General features: G+C 42.7%; 2 protein-coding genes across 4 annotated transcripts in view; both read left to right on the top strand.

The window, feature by feature from the left end:
• The first annotated feature begins 216 nt into the window (after positions 1-216).
• On the top strand, positions 217-4,853 carry KCTD14 (potassium channel tetramerization domain containing 14). The gene is made up of 2 exons (XM_070751622.1): positions 217-460; positions 2,647-4,853. The coding sequence occupies exons 1-2, from the start codon at positions 401-403 to the stop codon at positions 3,310-3,312; spliced, it is 726 nt and encodes a 241-aa protein (XP_070607723.1). The 5' UTR covers positions 217-400; the 3' UTR covers positions 3,313-4,853.
• Positions 4,854-9,817: 4,964 nt separating this feature from the next.
• Positions 9,818-22,470, top strand: part of INTS4 (integrator complex subunit 4) — a 52,278-nt gene continuing 39,625 nt past the window's right edge. For 2 of the 3 annotated variants that reach the window (XR_011558921.1, XM_070749515.1), the window contains exons 1-7: positions 9,818-9,958; positions 13,191-13,388; positions 15,431-15,548; positions 16,189-16,295; positions 19,000-19,185; positions 20,020-20,070; positions 21,709-21,797. Coding sequence is in view for 2 of the 3 variants with exons in the window: in XM_070749515.1 (XP_070605616.1) it covers positions 9,902-9,958; positions 13,191-13,388; positions 15,431-15,548; positions 16,189-16,295; positions 19,000-19,185; positions 20,020-20,070; positions 21,709-21,797 (806 nt within the window). In the remaining variant the exon portion in view is untranslated. The remainder of the gene's footprint in view (positions 9,959-13,190; positions 13,389-15,430; positions 15,549-16,188; positions 16,296-18,999; positions 19,186-20,019; positions 20,071-21,708; positions 21,798-22,470) is intronic. The other variant, XM_070749516.1, reaches the window with a different exon arrangement.

Below are 22,470 nucleotides of genomic sequence, written 5' to 3'. Positions count from 1 at the left end.
CTGGACGCAAGAGACTGTTTGCCAAAGGTACGAAAGAGACAATGAAGAACAGATTTAGACTGGTTGGCTATTCGTCATCTTTGACGTGTCTGCCCCGAGGCAGGAATTTGGAAAAAAAATCTGGCCAGCAATCTCCTCTTACTTCAGAGAATAGCGCAACCTCTGCACCTGTTCTAAATGCAAAACTTCCGCCTTACAGGTGCTTCAGTTATGCTGTTTTTTTTTTCACCTGGAAAGGGAGTGCCGAGCGTGCAACGGGCTGTGGATGGACATCGGTGTTTTTGCAGGGTGGTGACCAGACGCTGGAAAGAAAAACCGGTTCGTGAGCCCCGTTGCCAACAATAACCCACCGACTGCTAACCGGTAGTCCTTTGAGACACCTGTGCCGAAGGAGGGAAAAATGAGTAATTCTCCCGAGCCGAAGATTCTTGCAAAGCAAAGTCCGGCTAACTTGTTGACGGTAAGCAAGCAGGAACAAAGCAAGAAAGAGAATGGGTGGGTGGGTTTAATCCCTTTTCTGGCAGTCTTGCAATCCTCAAGAAGCAGTTGGTAGGTGGGTGATATGTTTGCAGGAAGAGGGAGATTGTGATCCCGCTGTATAGAGCGCTGGAGAGACCACATTTGGAATAATGCTGTGTCCAGTTCTGGAGACCTCACCTACAAAAAGATATTGACAAAATCGAATGGGTCCAAAGACGGACTAGAAAAATGGTGGAAGGTCTTAAGCATAAAACTTATCAGGGAAGACTTCGTGAACTCCATCTGTAGAGTCTGGAGGACAGAAGGAACAGGGGGGACATGATTGAAACATTTAAATAAGGTTCAGGAGGGAAGTGTTTTTAATAGAAAAGTGAACACAAGAACAAGGGGGCACAATCTGAGGTTAGTTGGAGGAAAGATCAGAAGCAACGAGAGGAAATATTATTTTACTGAAGGAGTAGTAGATGCTTGGAACAAACTTCCAGCCGACGAGGTTGGTAAATCCACAGTAACTGAATTTAAACATCCCTGGGATAAACCTATATCCATCCTAAGATAAAAATACAGGAAATACTGTAGTAGAGGGGCAGTCTAGATGGACCAGGAGGTCTTTTTCTGCTGTCAATCTTCTATGTTTCTATCACTGCTATATAGATCAGTCCTGTGCAGGTATGTTTTGATGCTGATATTTCTCAATTTAATTCATCCTCTAGTTGTTAAGAGTTGACTTCCTCTGCTTTTTAACATTCAGCGATGTTTAAATTGCAGAGACATGCGTGTTTTATAGGTAACCCTGTAAAGACGGAGTGGCTGTGGATTTTGCCTCTCAAGGACAATTCCATCTGTCCGTCCATTACCCTGGGGGGGGAATTATTGACCCCCTTGGAGAGGATCTGCAACTTGGGCATCCTCCTCGATCCACAGCTAACATTAGAGAACCACCTTTCGGCTGTGGCGAGGGGGGCGTTTGCCCAGGTTCACCTGTTGCACCAGTTGCGGCCCTTTCTGGACCGGGTTTCTCTGCTCACAGTCACTCATGCCCTCATCACCTCAAGGTTCAACTACTGCAACACTCTCTACATGGGGCTACCTTTGAAGAGTGTTCGGAAACTCCAGATTGTGCAGAATGCGGCCACGAGAGCAATCATGGGCTTCCCCAGATATGCCCATGTGTCTTCAACACTCTGTGGCCTGCACTGGTTGCCGATCAGTTTCCGGACACAATTCAAAGTGTTGGTAATGACCTATAAAGCCCTACATGGCATTGGATCAGAATATCTATGGGACCGCCTGCTGCTGCATGAATCCCAGCGGCCGATTAGGTCCCACAGAGTTGGCCTTCTCCGGGTCCCATTGACTAAACAATGCCATCTGGCAGGACCCAGGGGGTGAGATGTTCCAGAAGAGAGGTACCACAGCAGAGAAAGTTCTTCTCCTGGAGACTCTGCTAGCTAAATTCCTTGAGTGATGGTGCTGGAGGAGACCGTGTTAGTAAGACAGGCCAATCCTACAGGAGGAATTGTTCCTAGACATAGAAGAACCAAGGAGAATGTCTTTAAAACATATTATTGATTAAAATGCTATTTTAACTAGATCTTTGGGGCTGTCCCTGCTCCTTCCCTTCTCAAAACTGAGATGTGGCATATCTTCCCTCTATGAATCATAGACACAGAGATGATTCCTTGGGCAAAGCTTGTCCAATTTAGGAAGAAAAATCTCTCTGATCAGAGCTGCCCCCATGTTCAGAAGCTTTCTTGGATTTGCAGTTTATTTTTATAGCAATTTTCTTGTGTATACAAGTATAAAAGATCAACTTTACTAATTTAGTTACAATGCTAAATGGTTAATATATGACACATAGCATACAGACAAATCGTATCATATCGTGTGATTGCTACCTAAACAGAAGAGTGTCTAAATAACTTTTTATTTTAGACAAACAGAAGAGTTTTAATTGACTTACGGTAGATAGACAGAAGCTGAGTAAATAATCATTTCCTTAAACAGGTTAAATAAGTAGGTTTGCTTAGTCATATCAACCAGAGATGGGTATTCCACATTCTTTGGCAGATATTGGCATATAAGTCTAATTAATAATAATAATAATAATAATAATAATAATAATAATAAACAACCTACAATTCCCCTCTCTTTTCTCATCTGCAGTGTCAAATCGTTGAGTTAAATGTTGGCGGGGAGATCTTCACAACCACCTTGAGTACTCTGAAGAAGTATCCAGGGTGCAAATTGGCTGAGATGTTTGGTCAGGCTAAACCCCGGACAGATTCAGTGGGGCGATTCTTCATAGACCGTCCCGGGACTTATTTTAAATACATCCTTGAGTACCTGCGTAGTGATCAGGTCCCCTTGCAACACGTTGAGGAGATTTACAAAGAAGCCACCTACTATGACATCAAGCCACTGATCAAACAATTGGAAGAGTCTCCTCAGGTCTTTGGTGAGCTGGTGGCCAGGAAGCAGTTCCTTGCTCGAGTGCCCAACTATTCTGAAAACATTGAGCTGATGATCCGAATTGCCCGGGCAGAAGCTGTGGCCTCCCGCCAATCCAGCGTCATGCTCTGCTTGATGAAGACTTTGGAAGACGTGGCGAGGTGTAGCGATGCTCTCAGCAGCATGGATACCTTCAAGAAATCTGTGGTCCAGTTTGGCCCATGGAAAGCTGCCCCAAACATCGTAGATCTCCTGGACTGCATCAAGATGGACATAGAAGCCAAAGGTTACAAGACTTCCTTCCAAATCTACGTTCCAGAAAAAGGCTTTCGCTTCAAAGCCAATGACTTCTTCTACAAGTTTTTGTTTCACTGGTGGTAGTTCAAAACTCATCTCTCTCTATATAAAAGCCAAATATCACGCAATCATCACAAAATCTCCAGAACTGTAAAGCCTACAAACTTAAAAATTGGCACGTACTGTTCCCCTTGGCTTCTAGGTGCTTGCTAAGAAAGGATTTTTCGAAATGGCTATCAGATCATTAGCATATTTCTTATACAGTATTATATTAACAAACTCTGATGCTAAGGAGTTAGGCATTCTACTTCCTCTTCCCACCTGAAAAGAACTCTGTTCCAACTGCCAGTCTCCTTATCTTAACACGCTCTGATGCTAAGGAGTTAGACGTTCTACTCCCCCTCCCCACCTGAAAAGAACTCTGTTCCAACTGCCAGTCGCCTTATCCTAACACGCTCTGATGCTAAGGAGTTAGACGTTCTACTCCCCCTCCCCACCTGAAAAGAACTCTGTTCCAACTGCCAGTCACCTTACCTTAACATGCTCTGATGCTAACATTCTGCATAATGGCCAAGCTTTAAGTGTCAATGGATCAAGCCCAATTGGAACTACTCATTAATTTTCAAGCTTTAACTTCAATTTATCAAGCCCGATCACATAGTTTCTTGGAGAAGTATGGGTATCCAGCTACTAGTAACTCATAAGATCTTGAAGGTCTCTTGGGTAGCTTTCCCAGCAGTGGGCTACATAAGGCAGATGATCCCTCCAGATGTCCGCTGGAGAACCATTCCAGATGTCTGGTGAATTTGTGCAATCTTGGATCTTTAAGTTTTGTTCCTTCTTTGGCGTTTGAGATCTTTTGAGAAGACTTGGATCTTGGTGGTGGGCATTCTCACAAAACAGAAAACAGGCCAATAGGCGGACAGGCCAACAGGAAGAATGAGGGTTTATCTATGGAGATTTTCAGTCATCCAGGTCATAGTTGTCTCAAAATGTGCTTTTTCAATAGGCAACTAGATTTTCTGGTTTTTCGTTGAAGATGTTTCACTTCTCATTTTGGACAGAAAAGACCGCTGGTTTGAAAGGGGCCATCTAGGTCAATTTTTGGTCGTAAGTCAAGGACTACCGCACGAATCCCAGCGGCTGATAAGATCCCACAGAGTTGGCCTTCTCCGGGTCCCGTCGACCAAACAATGTCGTTTGGCAGGCCCCAGGGGAAGAGCCTTCTCTGTGGCGGCCCCGACCCTCTGGAACCAACTCCCCCCAGAGATTAGAACGGCCCCCACCCTCCTTGTCTTTCGCAAATTACTCAAGACCCACTTATATCGCCAGGCATGGGGGAACTAAGACATCCTCCCCCAGGCTTTTATATTTTATGTTTGGTATGTATGTGCTGTATGGTTTTAATTGCTGGTGTTTTATGTATGTTTTTTCATATTGGATTTGTTTTACTGCTATATTGTTTTATTATTGTTGTGAGCCACCCCGAGTCTTCGGAGAGGGGCGGCATACAAGTCCAATAAATTATTATTATTATTACTACCTGTACACCTTTAACTGAACCCCCAAAACCTGTGTAAATTTCTCACGATCCGCCTTATAAAGTCAAGATGGGGTTATTTTGACTTTCGCTGTCATGCTTCCTTCAAGATTATGGAATTTCCCCCCCTTCCCAAGTCCTCCATTCTGCTGGCTGCTGGTGGGATACAATACCAGGAGACTGTGAGTTCTAGTCCCGCCTTAGGCATGAAAGCCAGCTACGTGACTTTGGGCAAATCACCAGGAGATGGTGAGTTCAAATCAGTAATGCGCAGCCAAAATTTTTACTGCCACACTGTGGGTGTGGCTTATTTTGTGGGTGTGGCTTGATGGTGATGTGACTGTGTAGGAGTGGCTTGGTGGTCATGTGACCAGATGGGAGTGGCTTGACAAAGGTCATGTGACTGGGTGGGAGTAGCTTACCGACCAAAATAAGTTTTGAAATAGGTGCTTGGACTCTTTTCCAGTTGATTAAGTCACATTATTTCAATAGCTACAAACAGAACAAATCATAGACAGCATTATTTGTTGAGGAGCAAAGTAACATTTTAAAGTTTTATATCGAACCGATAAGGTTCACTATAATAACAAATTAGGCAAGTAGCTCAATTTTCTTTAATTGCTATAAAAGTTCAGTTCTAGATAATGATTAAAACGATTAAGGCATTTATGGGTAAAAACATACCGTGTTTCCCCGATAGTAAGACCCCCCCGATTGTAAGACATATGGGGGGTTTCAGGGGGGTCGGCTAATATAAGTCATACCCCGAAAGTAAGACATATGTCTTACTTTCGGGGAAACACGGTACGATATGCCGGAGAGCCGGAGAAGGGGGCGTCCGGACCCCCCCACCCCCAGCAGAAGCCAAGGGGGGGTTCCTTTCAAGCGGCGTTGGGCGAAAGAGGGCGGGCAGCCAGCAGCAGAAGGCGAGAGGTGCCTCCTTCTCCGGCTCTCCGGCAGATTGAGCGCGCGAAGAGGCACCTCTCACCTTCCGCCGCTGCTGGCCGCCCTCTTTCGCCCAGCGTCGCTTCGGAAGCCGCCGAAAGCCGTCAGGGGGGCGCTTGGTGACCGCCTCTCCGTTCGCCAAGTGCCGCTCGCCAAGCACCCCCCTGACGGCGTTCGGCGGCTTCCGAAGCGACGCTGGGCGAAAGAGGGCGGCCAGCAGCGGCGGAAGGTGAGAGGTGCCTCTTCGATATGCCGGAGAGCCGGAGAAGGGGGCACCTCTCGCCTTCTGCTGCTGGCCGCCCGCCCTCTTTCGCCCAGCGCCGCTTGAAAGGACCCCCCTCCCTTGGCTTCTGCTGGGGGTGGGGGGGTCCGGATGCCCCCTTCTCCGGCTCTCCGGCATATCGCAGAAGCCAAGGGGGGGGTCCTTTCAAGCGGCGCTGGGCGAAAGAGGGCGGGCGGCCAGCAGCGGCGGAAGGTGAGAGGTGCCACTTCGCGCGCTCGATCTGCCAGAGAAGGAGAAAGAAAGAGGTCGGGTTGTGTGAAAGAGGCCGGGGTTGGGGGAAGGGGAGACGTAAGATGTTTTTTTTTTTTTTTGCAACGCCGCTCAAAAGGTGCCTTGGCTGGAAGAGTAGCTGGTTTCCAGGGCATAAACTGGCTCGCTTCCGGGGATGGTAATGTAAGACATACCCCGAAAGTAAGACATAGTGGGGCTTTTGGGGGTAAAAAGAAAGTAAGACATGGCCTTACTATCGGGGAAACACGGTACTATTTCATTATTTCCTATTTTAAAAGTAATTAAGGATCATACTAACGTACTAGAGAAGGAAGGACAATAAAAAAACCCATTGAAGCCATTGAACATGAATGTGCCCAAATACCAAGGGAATTGTTTCATGATGTGTCCGATTCCATGGCTTCGCGTTGTCAGCAGTGTCTGGATCAAAATGGACCTCAGTTTGAGAACAGGCAGTGAAACAAAACAATGAAATGATATTTGTAAATATTTTTACATTTTTGAAATAATAAAATTATAACAAACACCAAGTTTATAATTATTTAAAATGTGTATACCTTTTTGGGACACCCTATATATTGAAATCCAAAAAATTAAAATTCAAGTTACAACTAAAAAAACCCTAAGAACCGATTAAAATACATACAAAACCATTCAATCAACAAACACACTATACATTCGGAGAGGGGCGGCATACAAATCTAATAAATTATTATTATTATTATTATTATTATTATTATTATTATTATTATTATTATTCATCGGCCAGGGGGAGAATCTAATGACCCCAAGCTTGGCGGCATAAGTGAGTCTTTAGACTCTTGTGGAAGGCGAGGAGGGTGGGGGTAGTACGAATTTCTGGGGGAGCTGATTCCAGAGGGCCGGGGCCTCCACAAAGAAGGCTCTTCCCCAGGTCCCGCCAAACGACATTGTCTAGTTGATGGGATCTGGAGAAGGCCAACTCTGTGGGACCTCACCGGTCACTGGGATTCATGCGGCAGGAGGCAGTTCCATAAGTAATCTGGTCCCCTGCCATGTAGGGCTTTATAGGTCATAACCAACACTTTGAATTGAGTCCGGAAACCAATTGGCCGCCAGTGCAGACTGCAGAGTGTTGGAAAGATGCGGACAGTGAAAAGAAAAACCATAAAGTCCAGTTGCCTCTTGAAAAAAGCACCCGGATTTTTGCTTCAGCACCTTAACCCATCCTTGAATACAACTCATCCGTTTGGAACCCATATCGCAACTCAGACATCACCACCCTTGAAAATGTCCAAAGATACTTCACCAGAAGAGCCCTTCACTCCTCCACTCGAAACAGAACACCCTACGAGACTAGACTTACAATCCTGGGCCTAGAAAGTTTAGAACTAAGACACCTTAAGCAAGATCTAAGTATTGCTCACAAGATCATATGCTGCAACGTCCTGCCTGTCGGCGACTACTTCAGCTTCAACCAGAACAACACAAGAGCACACAACAGATGTAAACTTAATATTAACCGCTGCAAACTTGACTGTAAAAAATATGACTTCAGTAACCGAGTTGTTGAAGCGTGGAACTCATTACCGGACTCCATAGTGTCATCCCCAAACCCCCAACACTTTACCCTTAGATTATCTACGGTTGACCTATCCAGATTCCTAATCGGTCAGTAAGGGGCGAGTACAAGTGCACTAGAGTGCCTTCCATCCCCTGTCCTATTGCTCTCCTATACTGTATCTTCTATACCTTTCTTCTATTCCTATATCTCTTCTTCTATTCTTTCATTGATATGTTCTATTCCTATATCTTCTCTTCTATTCTTTCTTAGATATATTTCACTATGACTATATCCTCCATAAACTTCATCATGTATTTTACTATGTGTGTATATATATACATACCCACTAAAACCTTCATTGTGTACTGGAAAAAATAAATAAAATAAATTTCTGAACCATAGCGACTTGTAGCAAATTCAAGAAAACCAAAAGCCAACTCAGTATAAAAAACCCCCAAAGCCCTGATCAGCTCCAATGCAAAACAACAATGATGCCAGCAAATACAATACCGGAAAATAAATCAGGTGCGCATGAGTTGTTCAAACATTCCTAAAGAACAAGGAGACAATTGTTGTCGCAAGATAAAATACATACAGACCAAAGCAACCACATTCTTTTACAGGGAGGTGCAGGTACATTTATTTAGTGACCAAAGTAACAATGGAACTGAAAAAAAGTGATTGATGATTTTCACATATATGATTGTTCCATCATCGCTGGCAGTGCAGGGCTACCAATTTTTTTACTACCACACTGTAGGCATGGCTTATACAGGATGCCCTGCATTTCTTTCCACTTCTTTCAGTGCAAATTGGGTTGTAGCTCCATTTTTGCTACCCCACTAGCGATCATGTCATCAAATTTTAGATACTTGGCAACTGACATGTCTTTATGGAAATTCTGATGTAAGCTTGGCAAGTTTAAAGTGTCTGGACTTCAATGCTGGAATTCTGGGAGTTAAAAGTCCACATGCTTTAAACCTGAGTTATAGGGTAAATCCACTTCAACTACACGGGTTTACCAGCTCTCTTTGGAGTGGATTTTCAGCAAGGAAGTCAAAGCCAGTGGATGGATGGATGGATGGATGGATGGATGGATGATAATAATAATAATAATAATAATAATAATAATAATAATAATAACAACAACAACAACAACAAGAAAAACAATCAGACAACCTAACAATCTATACATAAAACCATAGTAGCTAAGGGTATTTTAATTTCCCCATAGAGAGATAGATAGATGAAAGATAGATAGATAGTTGAAAGATAGATAGATAGATAGTTGAAAGATAGATAGATAGATAGATAGTTGAAAGATAGATAGATAGATAGATAGATAGATAGATAGATGATAGATAGGGATGGATAGGGATGGATGGATGGATAGAAATAGATAGATAGACAGACAGATAGACATAGAGATGATAGATACAGTAGATAGATACTAGATAGGGATGGATAGGGATGGATGGATAGATAGGATAGAGATAGATATGATAGAGAGATTTATTTATTTTATTTATTTATTTATTAAATTTGTATGCCGCCCCTCTCCGCAGACTCGGGGCGGCTCACAACAACAGAAAACAATATATAATACAAATTCAATAATTAGAAAGCTAAAAACCCATAATTTTTAAAAAAACATGCACACAACATACCATACATAAACAGTATAGGCCTGGGGAAGATATTTCAGTTCCCCCATGCCTGACGGCAGAGGTGGGTTTTAAGGGGATGATTGATTGATAGATTATAAGATACATAATTAGATGACAGATAGATTAATTGATAGATGAAAGATGATAGATGGTTGGTCGATGGTAGACAGAGAGACAGACAGAAGATGAAAGATAGTGGATAGAGAGACCAGCAAAAGCCCCCTCGGTTGACAAATCCTACCTGTGATACTCCCATTGACTTCCGCCACCCCCACCCCGCAAATGGAAGCCTGTGAAAGCTGCGCTTGACAACCTGAAGTCAGGGCTTGAATGAAAAGTTCGGGAGACGAGGAGCGCCCCCGCCTGTTCCGTAAAAGACACCGAGCGAGAGAGCGTCTACGGTGGCCGAGGAGGCTCTTCAGGACCCAAAAGGCGAAGCCGGGCGGGCTGGCCGGGCCTGGAGTATGGCGGCTCACTTGAAGAAGCGGGTGTACGAGGAGTTCAGCAAAGTGGTGGTGCAGGTAACCCGTCGAGGCTCTCGGGGAGGGAAGGAGGGTACCGGGGTCGGAGGGAATTCACGGAAACAAACCTACCGGCCTGGAGGAAGGCCGGGGCGAGGTAGGAATGCAATGCCTGTTTGTCTGGCTGTCTTCACACGACACGCAGAACCCGGGTTATCAAAACAAGCGGCGCACGGCATTGTTTCAGGCCCCCGCACGGTCTTGGAAAGGGGCGGGTTCTCACGTTACGCTTGACCTGGGTTGGGAAGAACCGTGTAGACGCGACGTGGGATGCTTGCCCACCTTTTAATTTCCTTTTATATTTTTTTCCTATACTTTTCGTATTTTCCTTTCATATTTAGAATATATTATTTTGCTTTTATATATTTTAATATACTTTTTGTATCTTTCTTTTATATTCTTCTGTATATCTTCCATATATACGTATCATACTGTTTGCATCATTTAATTTTTTTAAAAAATATATAAATTTATATTTTAAATATAAAATACAAATTGGCATATAAATACAATAAATAAATAAACAAACAATTTTTCCATACGCTTTCCAAATATATTTTTTTCATGAATGTTTCCTAGTTTGGTAAGGAATTTTCTTGCCGTGTTTTACTTTTGTATTCTTCTCTATATGTTCTGTACCTACTTTTCAGATCATTTTAAAAGTATTTTTCCAGATGCTTTCTTAATATATATTTTTCCCCATGGAGGTTACCTAGTTTGGCAAACAATCCTGGTCAGAGAGTAAACAAGGATCTCTCCTGGCTTTGAAGAGGCCACAACAACTAGCACTTAGATTTATACAGTACTGTATATAGAAACATAGAAACATAGAAGACTGACGGCAGAAAAAGACCTCATGGTCCATCTAGTCTGCCCTTATACTATTTTCTGTATTTTATTTTAGGATGGATATATGTTTATCCCAGGCATGTTTAAATCCAGTTACTGTGGATTTACCAACCACATCTGCTAGAAGTTTTCTTCCAAGGATCTACTACTCTTTCAGTAAAATAATATTTTCTCCCGTTGCTTTTGATCTTTCCCCCAACTAACTTCAGATTGTGTCCCCTTGTTCTTGTGTTCACTTTCCTATTAAAAACACTTCCCTCCTGGACCTTATTTAACCCTTTAACATATTTAAATGTTTTGATCATGTCCCTCCTTTTCCTTCTGTCCTCCAGACTAAACAGATTGAGTTCATTAAGTCTTTCCTGATACGTTTTATGCTTAAGACCTTCCACCATTCTTGTAGCCCATCTTTGGACCCGTTCAATTTCATCAATATCTTTTTGTAGGTGAGGTCTCCAGAACTGGACACAGGATTCCAAATGTGGTCTCACCAGTGCTCTATATAGCGGGATCACAATCTCCCTCTTCCTGCTTGTTATACCTCTAGCTATGCAGCCAAGCATCCTACTATATTGCCTCACAGTGGTTTCCAGCCCTGTCTAAGTAGCTTTAGAGAATCCACATTTATTTGTCTATCTATCTGTCTGTCTGTCTGTCTGTCTATCTATCTATCATCTCTCTCTCTCTAACTATTTATCTATTTATTTATCTATTGATTGATTGATTGGATTTATATGCAGTCCCTCTCCGAGGACTTATCAGGAATTCAATCTGTATTGTCTGGAGGACAGAATGGAAAGCGGGGACATGATCGAAACATTTAAATATGTTAAAGGGTTAAATAAGGTTCAGGAGGTTTTTAAGGTTCAAGTGTTTTTAATAGGAAAGTGAACACAAGAGCAAGGGGGCACAACCTAAGGTTAGTAGGGGGAAAGATCAGAAGCAACGTAAGAAAATGCTATTTAATATCTACATGAAACCGCTGGGTGAGATCATCCAAGGGCATGGGGTGAGGTATCATCAATATGCCGATGTTACCCAATTATACATCTCCACCCCATGTCCAGTCAACGAAGTAGTGGAAGTGATGTGCCGGGGCCTGGAGGCTGTTGGGGCCTGGATGGGTGTCAACAAACTCAAACTCAACCCAGACAAGATGGAGTGGCTGTGGGTCTTGCCTCCCAAGGACAATTCCATCTGTCCGTCCATTACCCTGGGGGGGGGGGAATCATTGACTCCCTCAGAGAGGGTTCGCAACTTGGGCGTCCTCCTCGATCCACAGCTCACGTTAGAGAAACACCTTTCAGCTGTGGCGAGGGGGGCGTTTGCCCAGGTTCGCCTGGTGCACCAGTTGTGGCCCTATTTGGATCGGGACTCACTGCTCACAGTCACTCATGCCCTCATGACCTCGAGGTTCGACTACTGTAACTCTCTCTACATGGGGCTACCTTTGAAAAGTGTTCGGAAACTTCAGATCGTGCAGAATGCAGCTGCGAGAGCAATCATGGGCTTTTCCAAGTATGCCCATGTTACACCAACACTCTGCAGTCTGCATTGGTTGCCGATCAGTTTCCGGTCACAATTCAAAGTGTTGGTTATGACCTATTAAGCCCTTCATGGCACCGCACCAGATTATCTCAGGGACCGCCTTCTCCCGCACGAATCCCAGGGACCAGTTAGGTCCCACAGAATGGGTCTTCTCCGGGTCCCGTCAACCAAACAATGCCGCTTGGCGGGACCCAGAGGAAGAGCCTTCTCTGTGGTGGCCCCGGCCCTCTGGAAACAACTCCCCCCAGAGATTAGAATTGCCCCCACCCTCCTTGCCTTTCGTAAGCTCCTTAAAACCCACCTCTGCCGCCAGGCATGGGGGAATTGAGATGCTCTTTCCCCCTGGGCCTTTACACTTTCATGTGTGGTATGTCTGTATGTATGTTTGGTTTTTTATATTAATGGGTTTTTAAAATCATTTTTAGTATTTATTGGATTATTATTGTACATTGTTTTATTACTGTTGTTAGCTGCCCCGAGTCTCCGGAGAGGGTTGGCATACAAATCCAATAAAAAAATAAAATAAATAAAATAAAATAAAATAAAATAAAATAAAATAAAATAAAATAAAATAATAAATAAATAAAAATATTATTTGACTGAAAGAGTAGTAGATCCTTGGAACAAACTTCCAGCAGACGAGGTTGGTAAATCCACAGTCACTGAATTGAAACATGGCTGGGATAAACATATATCCATCCTAAGATGAAATACAGAAAATAGTATAAGGGCAGACTAGATGGACCATGAGGTCTTTTTCTGCCCTCAATCTTCTGTGTTTCTATTATAAGGAAAACTAAAATTTGACCGTAAACTCTTAACGTCTATGTTTCAGCAACAGCAGCATGAAGAAGTTTCGGCTAAAAAACTCCGACTAACCAAACCCAGCAAATCTGCTGCGCTTCACGTTGATCTTTGCAAGGCTACTTCGCCGGCTGATGCGTTGCAATACCTTCTTCAGTTTGCCAGGAAACCGGTGGAGGCTGAAAGCGTGGAAGGCGTTGTGCGAATCCTGCTGGAACATTATTACAAGGTAGGACAATTCCCTGGGGAGGGTGTGTGTGCGTAATTTGACTTATGACCTCAATAGGAACTGACTGGATGACAGATTTTATATATATAAATCTGCCATCAATATATTAAAAAATCTGCCATCCATTCAGTTTCCATTGAGGTCTTATATATATGGTTTTTTTGCTGAATATTTAAAATTAAGGGAGACTAGGATAGCGCTATTTCGGCCTAGTTCTGGCCTCATCAGCTAGCCATACCCCTACTGGGATTTTGTAAGGCAGAGAATTAACCTCTAAGCCACCAGATCTGATCCCTTCAGCTTTGTACCAGGGAGGGGCTATATGTTTTTTCTGTTGGATCACCCTGGTATGTTGTGAGATATATATATATATATATATATATATATATATATATATATATATATATATATATATGTATGTCACATGTTTAAGCTGAATTTGAAAATTAAGGGAGACTAGGATAGATCTATTTCGGCCTTATTTTGGCCTCATCAGCTAGCCATACCCACTGGGACTTGAACCTGCAACCTTTGCCTTGTAAGGCAGAGAATTATCCTCTAGGCTACAGTATCCAATCCCTTCAGCTCTGTACCAGGGAAGGGTTACATTTTGTGTCGAATCACCCTGGTATATTGAAGGAACATCACAGCTCCTTTTTTGCCTCTCGGCCCAACCCAGGGCCATTTCCAAGGCAGTTAATTTTATTGATAGCCGACAATTCTATCTGTATGTGTCACATGTTTAAGCTGAATTTGAAAATTAAGGGAGACTAGGATAGATCTATTTCGGCCTTATTTTGGCCTCATCAGCTAGCCATACCCACTGGGACTTGAACCTATATATATATAAAAAAATCTGCATATATATATATATATATATAAATCTGCATATATATATATATATATATATATAAATCTGCCATCCATTCAGTTCCCATTGAGGTCGTAAGTCAAGAATTACGTATATATTTATATCACACACATACACATCCATGTACACATATGCTGTATACACATTTGTCAGTCTGTACTACGGGATTTTATTGATTATAATTTTAGAGTGTTTCATTTTAATATTGACTTCTTACTATTGTATTGTTTTTATATTGTTGTAAGCCGCCCTGAGTCCTAAGGGATTGGTGGGCATAGAAGTCAAATGAATAATTAATAACAATAGTAATAGTAGTAGTAGTAGTAGTAGTAGTAGTGATATCGTCCCTGATTTTATTACCTCTTTTTTGGACATTCGTTCGGTGAGCTACCCAGCCATTTAGTGAATGGCACATAGAAACATAGAAGTCTGACGGCAGAAAAAGACCTCATGGTCCATCTAGTCTGCCCTTATACTGTTTCTTGTATTTTATCTTAGGATGGATATATGTTTATCCCAGGCATGTTTACATTCAGTGACTGTGGATTTACCAGCCACGTCTGCTGGAAGTTTGTTCCAAGGATCTACTACTCTTTCAGTCAAATAATATTTTCTCACGTTACTTCTAATCTTTTCCCCAACTAACTTCAGATTAGAAACATAGAAACATAGAAGACTGACGGCAGAAAAAGACCTCATGGTCCATCTAGTCTGCCCTTATACTATTTTCTGTATTTTATCTTACAATGTATATATGTTTATCCCAGGCATGTTTAAATTCAGTTACTGTGGATTTACCAACCACGTCTGCTGGAAGTTTGTTCCAAGGATCTACTACTCTTTCAGTAAAATAATATTTTATCATGTTGCCTTTGATCTTTCCCCCAACTAACTTCAGATTGTGTCCCCTTGTTCTTGTGTTCACTTTCCTATTAAAAACACTTCCCTCCTGAACCTTATTTAACCCTTTAACATATTTAAATGTTTCGATCACGTCCTCCCTTTTCCTTCTGTCCTCCAGACTATACAGATGGAGTTCATGAAGTCTTTCCTGATACGTTTTATGCTTAAGACATTTCTAAGTTAATCATGCAGCTCTCTGTCGACTTTGGTTATTGAAAATTGGTTGGCATTGGTTGCGAATGTTGTCACACCCTCCTTTTATCCGCAGGAAACCGATCCCTCCGTGAGATTGAAAATTGCTTCCTTGCTGGGCTTGTTGTCGAAAACTCCTGGCTTTTCTCCCGACTGCATTCTGGATGATGCCATCAACACCCTCCAAACCGAAAGTAAGTCGTCATCTCCTCCCAGCTCACGAGTGTACGGAATTGTGGAGCTCTCGCCTCACCATCAGGAGACTACGGGTTCGATCCTAGGTAGAGGCTGATATTTTTCTCTCTGGGCACAATGAGAATGGCACCGGACCAGAATATCTCCGGGACCAGCGACCAGTTAGGTCCCACAGAGTTGGTCTTCTCCGGGTCCCATCGACTAAACAATGTCATTTGGCGGGACCCAGGGGAAGAGCCTTCTCTGTGGCGGCCCCGGCCCTCTGGAACCAACTCCCCCCGGAGATCAGAATTGCCCCCACCCTCCTTGCCTTTCGTAAACTTCTCAAAACCCACCTCTGCCGTCAGGCATGGGGGAATTGAAATATCTTCCCCAGGCCTTTATAATTTATGTATGGTGTGTTGTGTGCGTGTTTTTTAAATTATGGGTTTTTAACTTCGTATTATTAGATTTGTATTGTACATTGTTTCTATCACTGCTGTGAGCCGCCCCGAGTCTACGGAGAGGGGCGGCATACAAATCTAATAAGTAAGTAAGTAAGTAAGTAAGTGAGTGAGTGAGTGAGTAAATAAAAAAATAAAATAAAATAAAATAAAAAAATAAATTTATATTAAAATGGGCCTTTGGTTTGTTTTCCAGAATCCCACCAAGTTCTGGCTCAGCTTTTGGATACCTTGCTGGTGATTGGGAAGAAACTTCAAGAGAACCCTGCAGTGCGAGGACGTCTTGTAGAAGTGGCTTGCAAGGTAATTAAAAACAGTCAGCCAGTGGAAGAACTCGGTTCCTTTAAGTTATTTAATTGCGTAACGCAGGAATATCCAACCATGGGAACTTTATAAGACAGGTGGACCTCAACTCCCAGAATTCCTGAGCTGACGATGCTGGCTGTGGAATTCTGGGAGTTGAAGTCCACAAGGCTCAAAGTTGTCAAGGTTGGACAGCCCTGGCACAGATCAATGCGCCAACCCTGGTACAGATCAATCACATTTCTTCCTGACCTGGTAGAAAATTCAGAGGTAATAGCAATAGCCCTTAGACTTATATACAGGTTCACAGTGGTTTTCAGCCCTCTCTAAGCGGTTGATAGATAGATTAGATTAGATAGATATCTAAGATTTAAATAAGATAGATAGATTGAACAGACAGACATAGCACTTCTATACCGCTTCACAGTACTTTCCAGCCCTCTCTAAGCGGTTGACAGAGTCAGCCTCTTGCCCCCAACAAACTGGGTCCTCATTTTATCGACCTCGGAAGGCTGGAAGACTGAGTCAATCTTGAGCCAGTCAGGATCGAACTGCTGGCAGTTGGCAGAATTAGCGTGCAACAGTAAATGTAACCACTATGCCACCATAGCCTTGATTAGATACTGTAGATAGATGGATGGATGGATAGGATAGATAGGATAGGATAGGATAGATAGGATAGGATAGATAGGATAGGATAGGATAGGATAGATAGGATAGGATAGATAGGATAGGATAGATAGGATAGGATAGATAGGATAGGATAAATAAGATAGGATAGGATAGATTAGATATATGAGATAAATAAGATAGATTATTAAACAGACAGACATAGCATTTAAACCTATATAGATTAGATTAGATTAGATTTATTGGATTTATATGCCGCCCCTCTCCGCAAACTCGGGGTGGCTCACAACAATAATAATTTTTTAAAAAACCAGTACATAATAACAAATCCAATGCCCACCAATCTAATTACAATTTAAAATTAGTAATTTCATAAAACAATCCCAATATATATAAAAAACAAGCACACAGTCAATCAATCAACAAAACAACATGGGCAAGGGGGAGATGTTTTAGTTCTCCCATGCCTGACGGCAGAGGTGGGTCTTAAGGAGTTTACGAAAGGCAGGGAGGGTGGGGGCAATCCTAATCTCAGGGGGGAGCTGGTTCCAGAGGGTCGGGGCCCCCACAGAGAAGGCTCTTCCCCTGGGTCCCGCCAGATGACATTGTTTAGTCGACGGGACCCGGAAAAGGCCAACTCTGTGGGACCAAACCGGTCGCTGGGATTCGTGCGGCAGGAGGCGGTCCCGAAGATATTCTGGTCCAGTGCCATGAAGGGCTTTATAGGTCATAACCAAAACTTTGAATTGTGACCGGAAACTGATCGGCAACCAATGCAGACTGCGGAGTGTTGGAGTAATATGGGCATACTTAGAGAAGCCCATAATTGCTCTTGCAGCTGCATTCTGCACGATCTGAAGTTTCCAAACACTTTTCAAAGGTAGCCCCATGTAGAGAGCATTACAGTAGTCAAGCCTCGAGGTGATGAGGGCATGAGTGACTGTGAGCAGTGACTCCCGGTCCAAATAGGGCCGCAACTGGCGCACCAGGCGAACCTGGGCAAACGGCCCCCTCCCCACAGCTGAAAGATGTTTCTGTAATGTGAGCTGTGGATCGAGGAGGACGCCCAAGTTGCGGACCCTCTTTGAGGGGGTTAGTGATTCCCCCCCCCCCCAGGGTAATAGACGGACAGATAGAATTGTCCTTGGGAGGCAAAACCCACAGCCACTCCGTCTTGTCCGGGTTGAGTTTGAGTTTGTTGATACACATCCAGGCCCCAACAGCCTCCAGGCACCGGCACATCAGTTCCACTGCTTCGTTGACTGTCCACTGTGCCACCATAGCTTTTGATTAGATACTGTAGATGGATGGATGGATGGATGGGTAGGATAGATTAGATATATAAGATAAATAAGATAGATTAAACAGACAGAAATAGCATTTAAACCTATATAACCACTGTGCCACCATAGGGTTTGATTAGATACTGTAGATAGATGGATGGATGGATGGATAGGATAGATTAGATATATAAGATAAATAAGATGGATTAAACAGACAGAAATAGCATTTAAACCTATATAACCACTGTGCCACCATAGGGTTTGATTAGATACTGTAGATAGATGGATGGATGGATGGATAGGATAGATTAGATATATAAGATAAATAAGATGGATTAAACAGACAGAAGTAGCATTTAAACCTATATAACCACTGTGCCACCATAGGGTTTGATTAGATACTGTAGATAGATGGATGGATGGATGGATAGGATAGATTAGATATATAAGATAAATAAGATGGATTAAACAGACAGACATAGCATTTAAACCTATATACCACTTCACAGTACTTTACAGCCCTTTCTAAGCGGTTTACAGAGTCAGCCTTTTGCCCCCAACAATCTGGGTCCTCATTTTACCCACCTCGGATGGATGGAAGGCTGAGTCATGCGCTTGGTGAGATTCGAACTGCCAAATTGCAGTCAGCCGGCAGTCAGCAGACATAGCCTGCAGTACTGCATTCTAACCACTGCACCACCCTGACTAATCAGGACCTGCGTGGTCCCTCCTGACATCGAGAGAGTGGAAAAACCACGGTGGGGAATCTACTCTTCTCTTTTGCTTTGCAGCATCTGACGGATTCCTCGCACGGTGTCAGGATCAAGTGCCTGCTCCTGATTGGCTGCCTGGGGTCGGTGGAGAAAGGTGGCGCGAAGGAAGTCGAACGCCAGTCCCCCAAAGACGTGCAGAAGATCATCGGGGATCACTTTAGCGACCAGGATCCACGAGTGAGGACCGCAGCTATCAAAGCTATGGTAGGTCTCAAAAAAACTTTTTTGTGAAACTAATTGGCAGATTATCCAAGATCACAAAATTAGATATTGTATATTTTTTCTTTTTTTTTTAGAAGCACATAATTTCACAGAAATATACCTAGGAAAAAAAATTGCTGTATGTACAAAGAATTATGTAATCATTTGTAATAAAAGTGGTACCACTACATACGAATTTAATTCATTCCGTGACCAGGTTCTTAGGTAGAAAAGTTTGTAAGAAGAAGCAATTTTTCCCATAGGAATCAATGTAAAAGCAAATAATGCGTGCGATTGGGGAAACCACAGGGAGGCTGGAGGCCCTGTTTCCTCCCAGGAGATTCCTAGAGTGGCCCCATGGAGGCTTCTCCCCACCTTTTCCGTCCCTGTTTCCTCCCAGGAGATTCCTAGAGAGGCCCCATGGAAGCTTCTCCTCGCCTTTTCCGGCCCTGTTTCCTCCCAGGAGATTCCTAGAGAGGCCCCATGGAAGCTTCACCTTACCTATTCCGGTTACAGTTTCTGAGGCTCGGATTTGTAACTGGAAAATGGTTCTTGAGAAGAGGCAAAAATAATCTTGAACACCCGGTTCTTATCTAGAAAAGTTCGTAAGTAGAGGCGTTCTTAGGTAGAGGTACCACTGTATTGTAATATATGAAGGTATATGAACTTTTGTATGGATTGATGAAGAAAAAATAATAAAAAAACTTTTTGGCAAAACCCCCCCCCCTATGGTAGGTCTCTGTGAGAGGAATGAAGATTTAGAATTAATTATGTTATTTTGCAAAAGTTCATTGAATTGCTATAATGACTGTCCGGTGTATTTTTTTCCTCCTATAGTTGCAGCTCCACGAAAGGGGATTGAAATTGCAGCAAGCCATTTATAACCAGGTAACAATGATGTCCTATGTCACTTCAGTACAGGGCTCTAATATTTGATGAATGCAAGAGAAATGGTAATGGTAGCGTTTTTAAATTAGAAATTTTACAGAGTTGTTTTAAATGTATTATTAATTGGATTGTTTACTATGGTTTTCTGGTTTTTTTTTGTATATGCTGTGAGCCGCCCCGAGTCCCCGGAGAAGGGCGGCATACAAATCCAATTAAATCTTAAATCTTATTAAGGGAATCTGCTTTGATCTGGTGCAGTGATGGCGAACCTATGGCATGGGTGCCACAGGTAGCACACGGAGCCATATCTGCTGGCATGCAAGCCATTGCCTTAGCTTAGCTCCAGTGTGCATGTGTGTGCCTCTGTACAAATCGATGGTGAGGCCACACTTGGAGTCCTGTGTACAGTTCTGGTCACACACCTGAAGAAGGATATAATGGAATTGGAAAAGGTGCAAAAAAGGGCAACAAGAACGACCAAGGAAATGGAGCCCCTCCCTTATGAAACCAGGTTGCAAGGCCTTGGTCTTTTCAGCCTTGAAAGACGGCGTTTAAGGGGTGACTTGATCGAAGTGTATAAAATCATGCATGGGATAGAAAAGGTAGATAGAGAAAAATCCTTTTCTCTATCACACAATACTAGGACGAGGGGGCCCTCCCTAAAGCTCATAGGTAAGAAAGTGAGGACAAATCAAGGGAAATATTTCTTCACCCAGAGGGTCCGTGGTTGATGGGATTCCCTTCCAGAAGAGGTCGTGACAGCTGTCAGCCTTCATAGCTTCAAAGAAGGATTAGACAGATTCATGGATGCCAAGTGTATCGGTGGTTATTGAAACAGATGTCTATGTGGGTTGAGGCAGGCAGGATTCCCTTGAGTACCATTTGTTGGGGGTCAAGGCAAAGGGAGGGTCTTGCCTTCTCTTTCTGCTCAAAATCCCCATGGACAATTGGTGGGCCGTTGTGGGACACAGAATGCTGGACTCGATGGGCTTTGGCCCGACTCAGCACGGCTCTTCCAATGTTCTTATGATTTCTTATGATATTATTGCATTATATTGTGTTTTTATATTGCTGTGAGATGCCCTGTGTCCCAAGGGATTGGGCAGCATAGAAGTCAAATGAATGAATGAATGAATGATTATGATTATGATTATGATTTATTAGACTTGTATGCTGCCCCTCTCCGGAGACTCTGGGCGGCTCACAACAGTGATAAAAACAGTACATGATGACAAATCTAATAATTAAAATCTAAAAATAATGATAATATATTTAAAAGTCTAAAAACAGGAACCCCAATATATAAAAACATACATACAATCCTATCATACACAAATGCTACATAGGCAGGGGGAGATGTCTCAGCTCCCCCACACTTGACGACAGAGGTGGGTTTTGAGGAGTTTACGAAAGGTAAGGAATGAATGAATAAATGAATGAATAAATGAATGAATAAATAATCAACCAAGTATGTTGATGTGGCAACAGTCATAAGGGTGAAAGGTGACCCTGAGTCACTATTTGCAGTGACATCGTAACTTCGGCCGGTCCCCAAAGGAAGCGTTGCAAGTCGAGGGACTACCTGTAAAGGGTGAAGCGGCTGTCCGCTAATATGCTCGTGGGAATCTTCCGTTGTAGGCTTGCAAACTGTTAATGGATGATTACGAACAGGTCCGGAGCGTCGCAGTGCAACTCACCTGGGTCCTTAGCCAGCTCTACGCAGAAAGGTACGTGCAAGGCAGTGGGGAAATACAATCGTTTTTAACTACCGGTTCTGTGGGTGTGGCTTGGCGGGCGTGGCTTGCTGGGCATAGCACGGGAAGGATACTGCAAAAGTCTTCGGAGAGGGGCGGAATACAAATCTAATAGATTGATAGATAGATATATAGATAGATAGATAGATAGATAGATAGATAGATAGATAGATAGAAAGGTAGGTAGGTAGGTAGGTAGGTAGGTAGAAAGAAAGAAAGAAAGAAAGAAAGAAAGAAAGAAAGATAGATAGATAGATAGATAGATAGATAGATAGATAGATAGATAGAAAGAAAGAAAGAAAGATAGATTAGATAGATAGATAGATAGATAGATAGATAGATAGATAGATAGATAGATAGAAAGGTAGGTAGGTAGGTAGAAAGAAAGATAGATAGATAGATAGATAGATAGAAAGAAAGATAGATTAGATAGATAGATAGATAGATAGATAGATAGCTAGATAGAAAGGTAGGTAGGTAGGTAGAAAGAAAGATAGATAGATAGATAGATAGATAGAAAGATAGATAGAAAGAAAGAAAGATAGATAGATAGATAGAAAGATAGAAAGATAGATTAGATAGATAGATAGATAGATAGATAGAAAGAAAGATAGATTAGATAGATAGAAAGATAGAAAGAAAGAAA

Source organism: Erythrolamprus reginae, chromosome 4 (assembly GCF_031021105.1).
Source record: "Erythrolamprus reginae isolate rEryReg1 chromosome 4, rEryReg1.hap1, whole genome shotgun sequence".
Taxonomy (NCBI): Eukaryota; Metazoa; Chordata; class Lepidosauria; order Squamata; family Dipsadidae; genus Erythrolamprus; species Erythrolamprus reginae.
The sequence above is the reverse complement of the archived record's forward strand: the minus strand, read 5'-3'. Positions and strand labels throughout refer to the sequence as shown.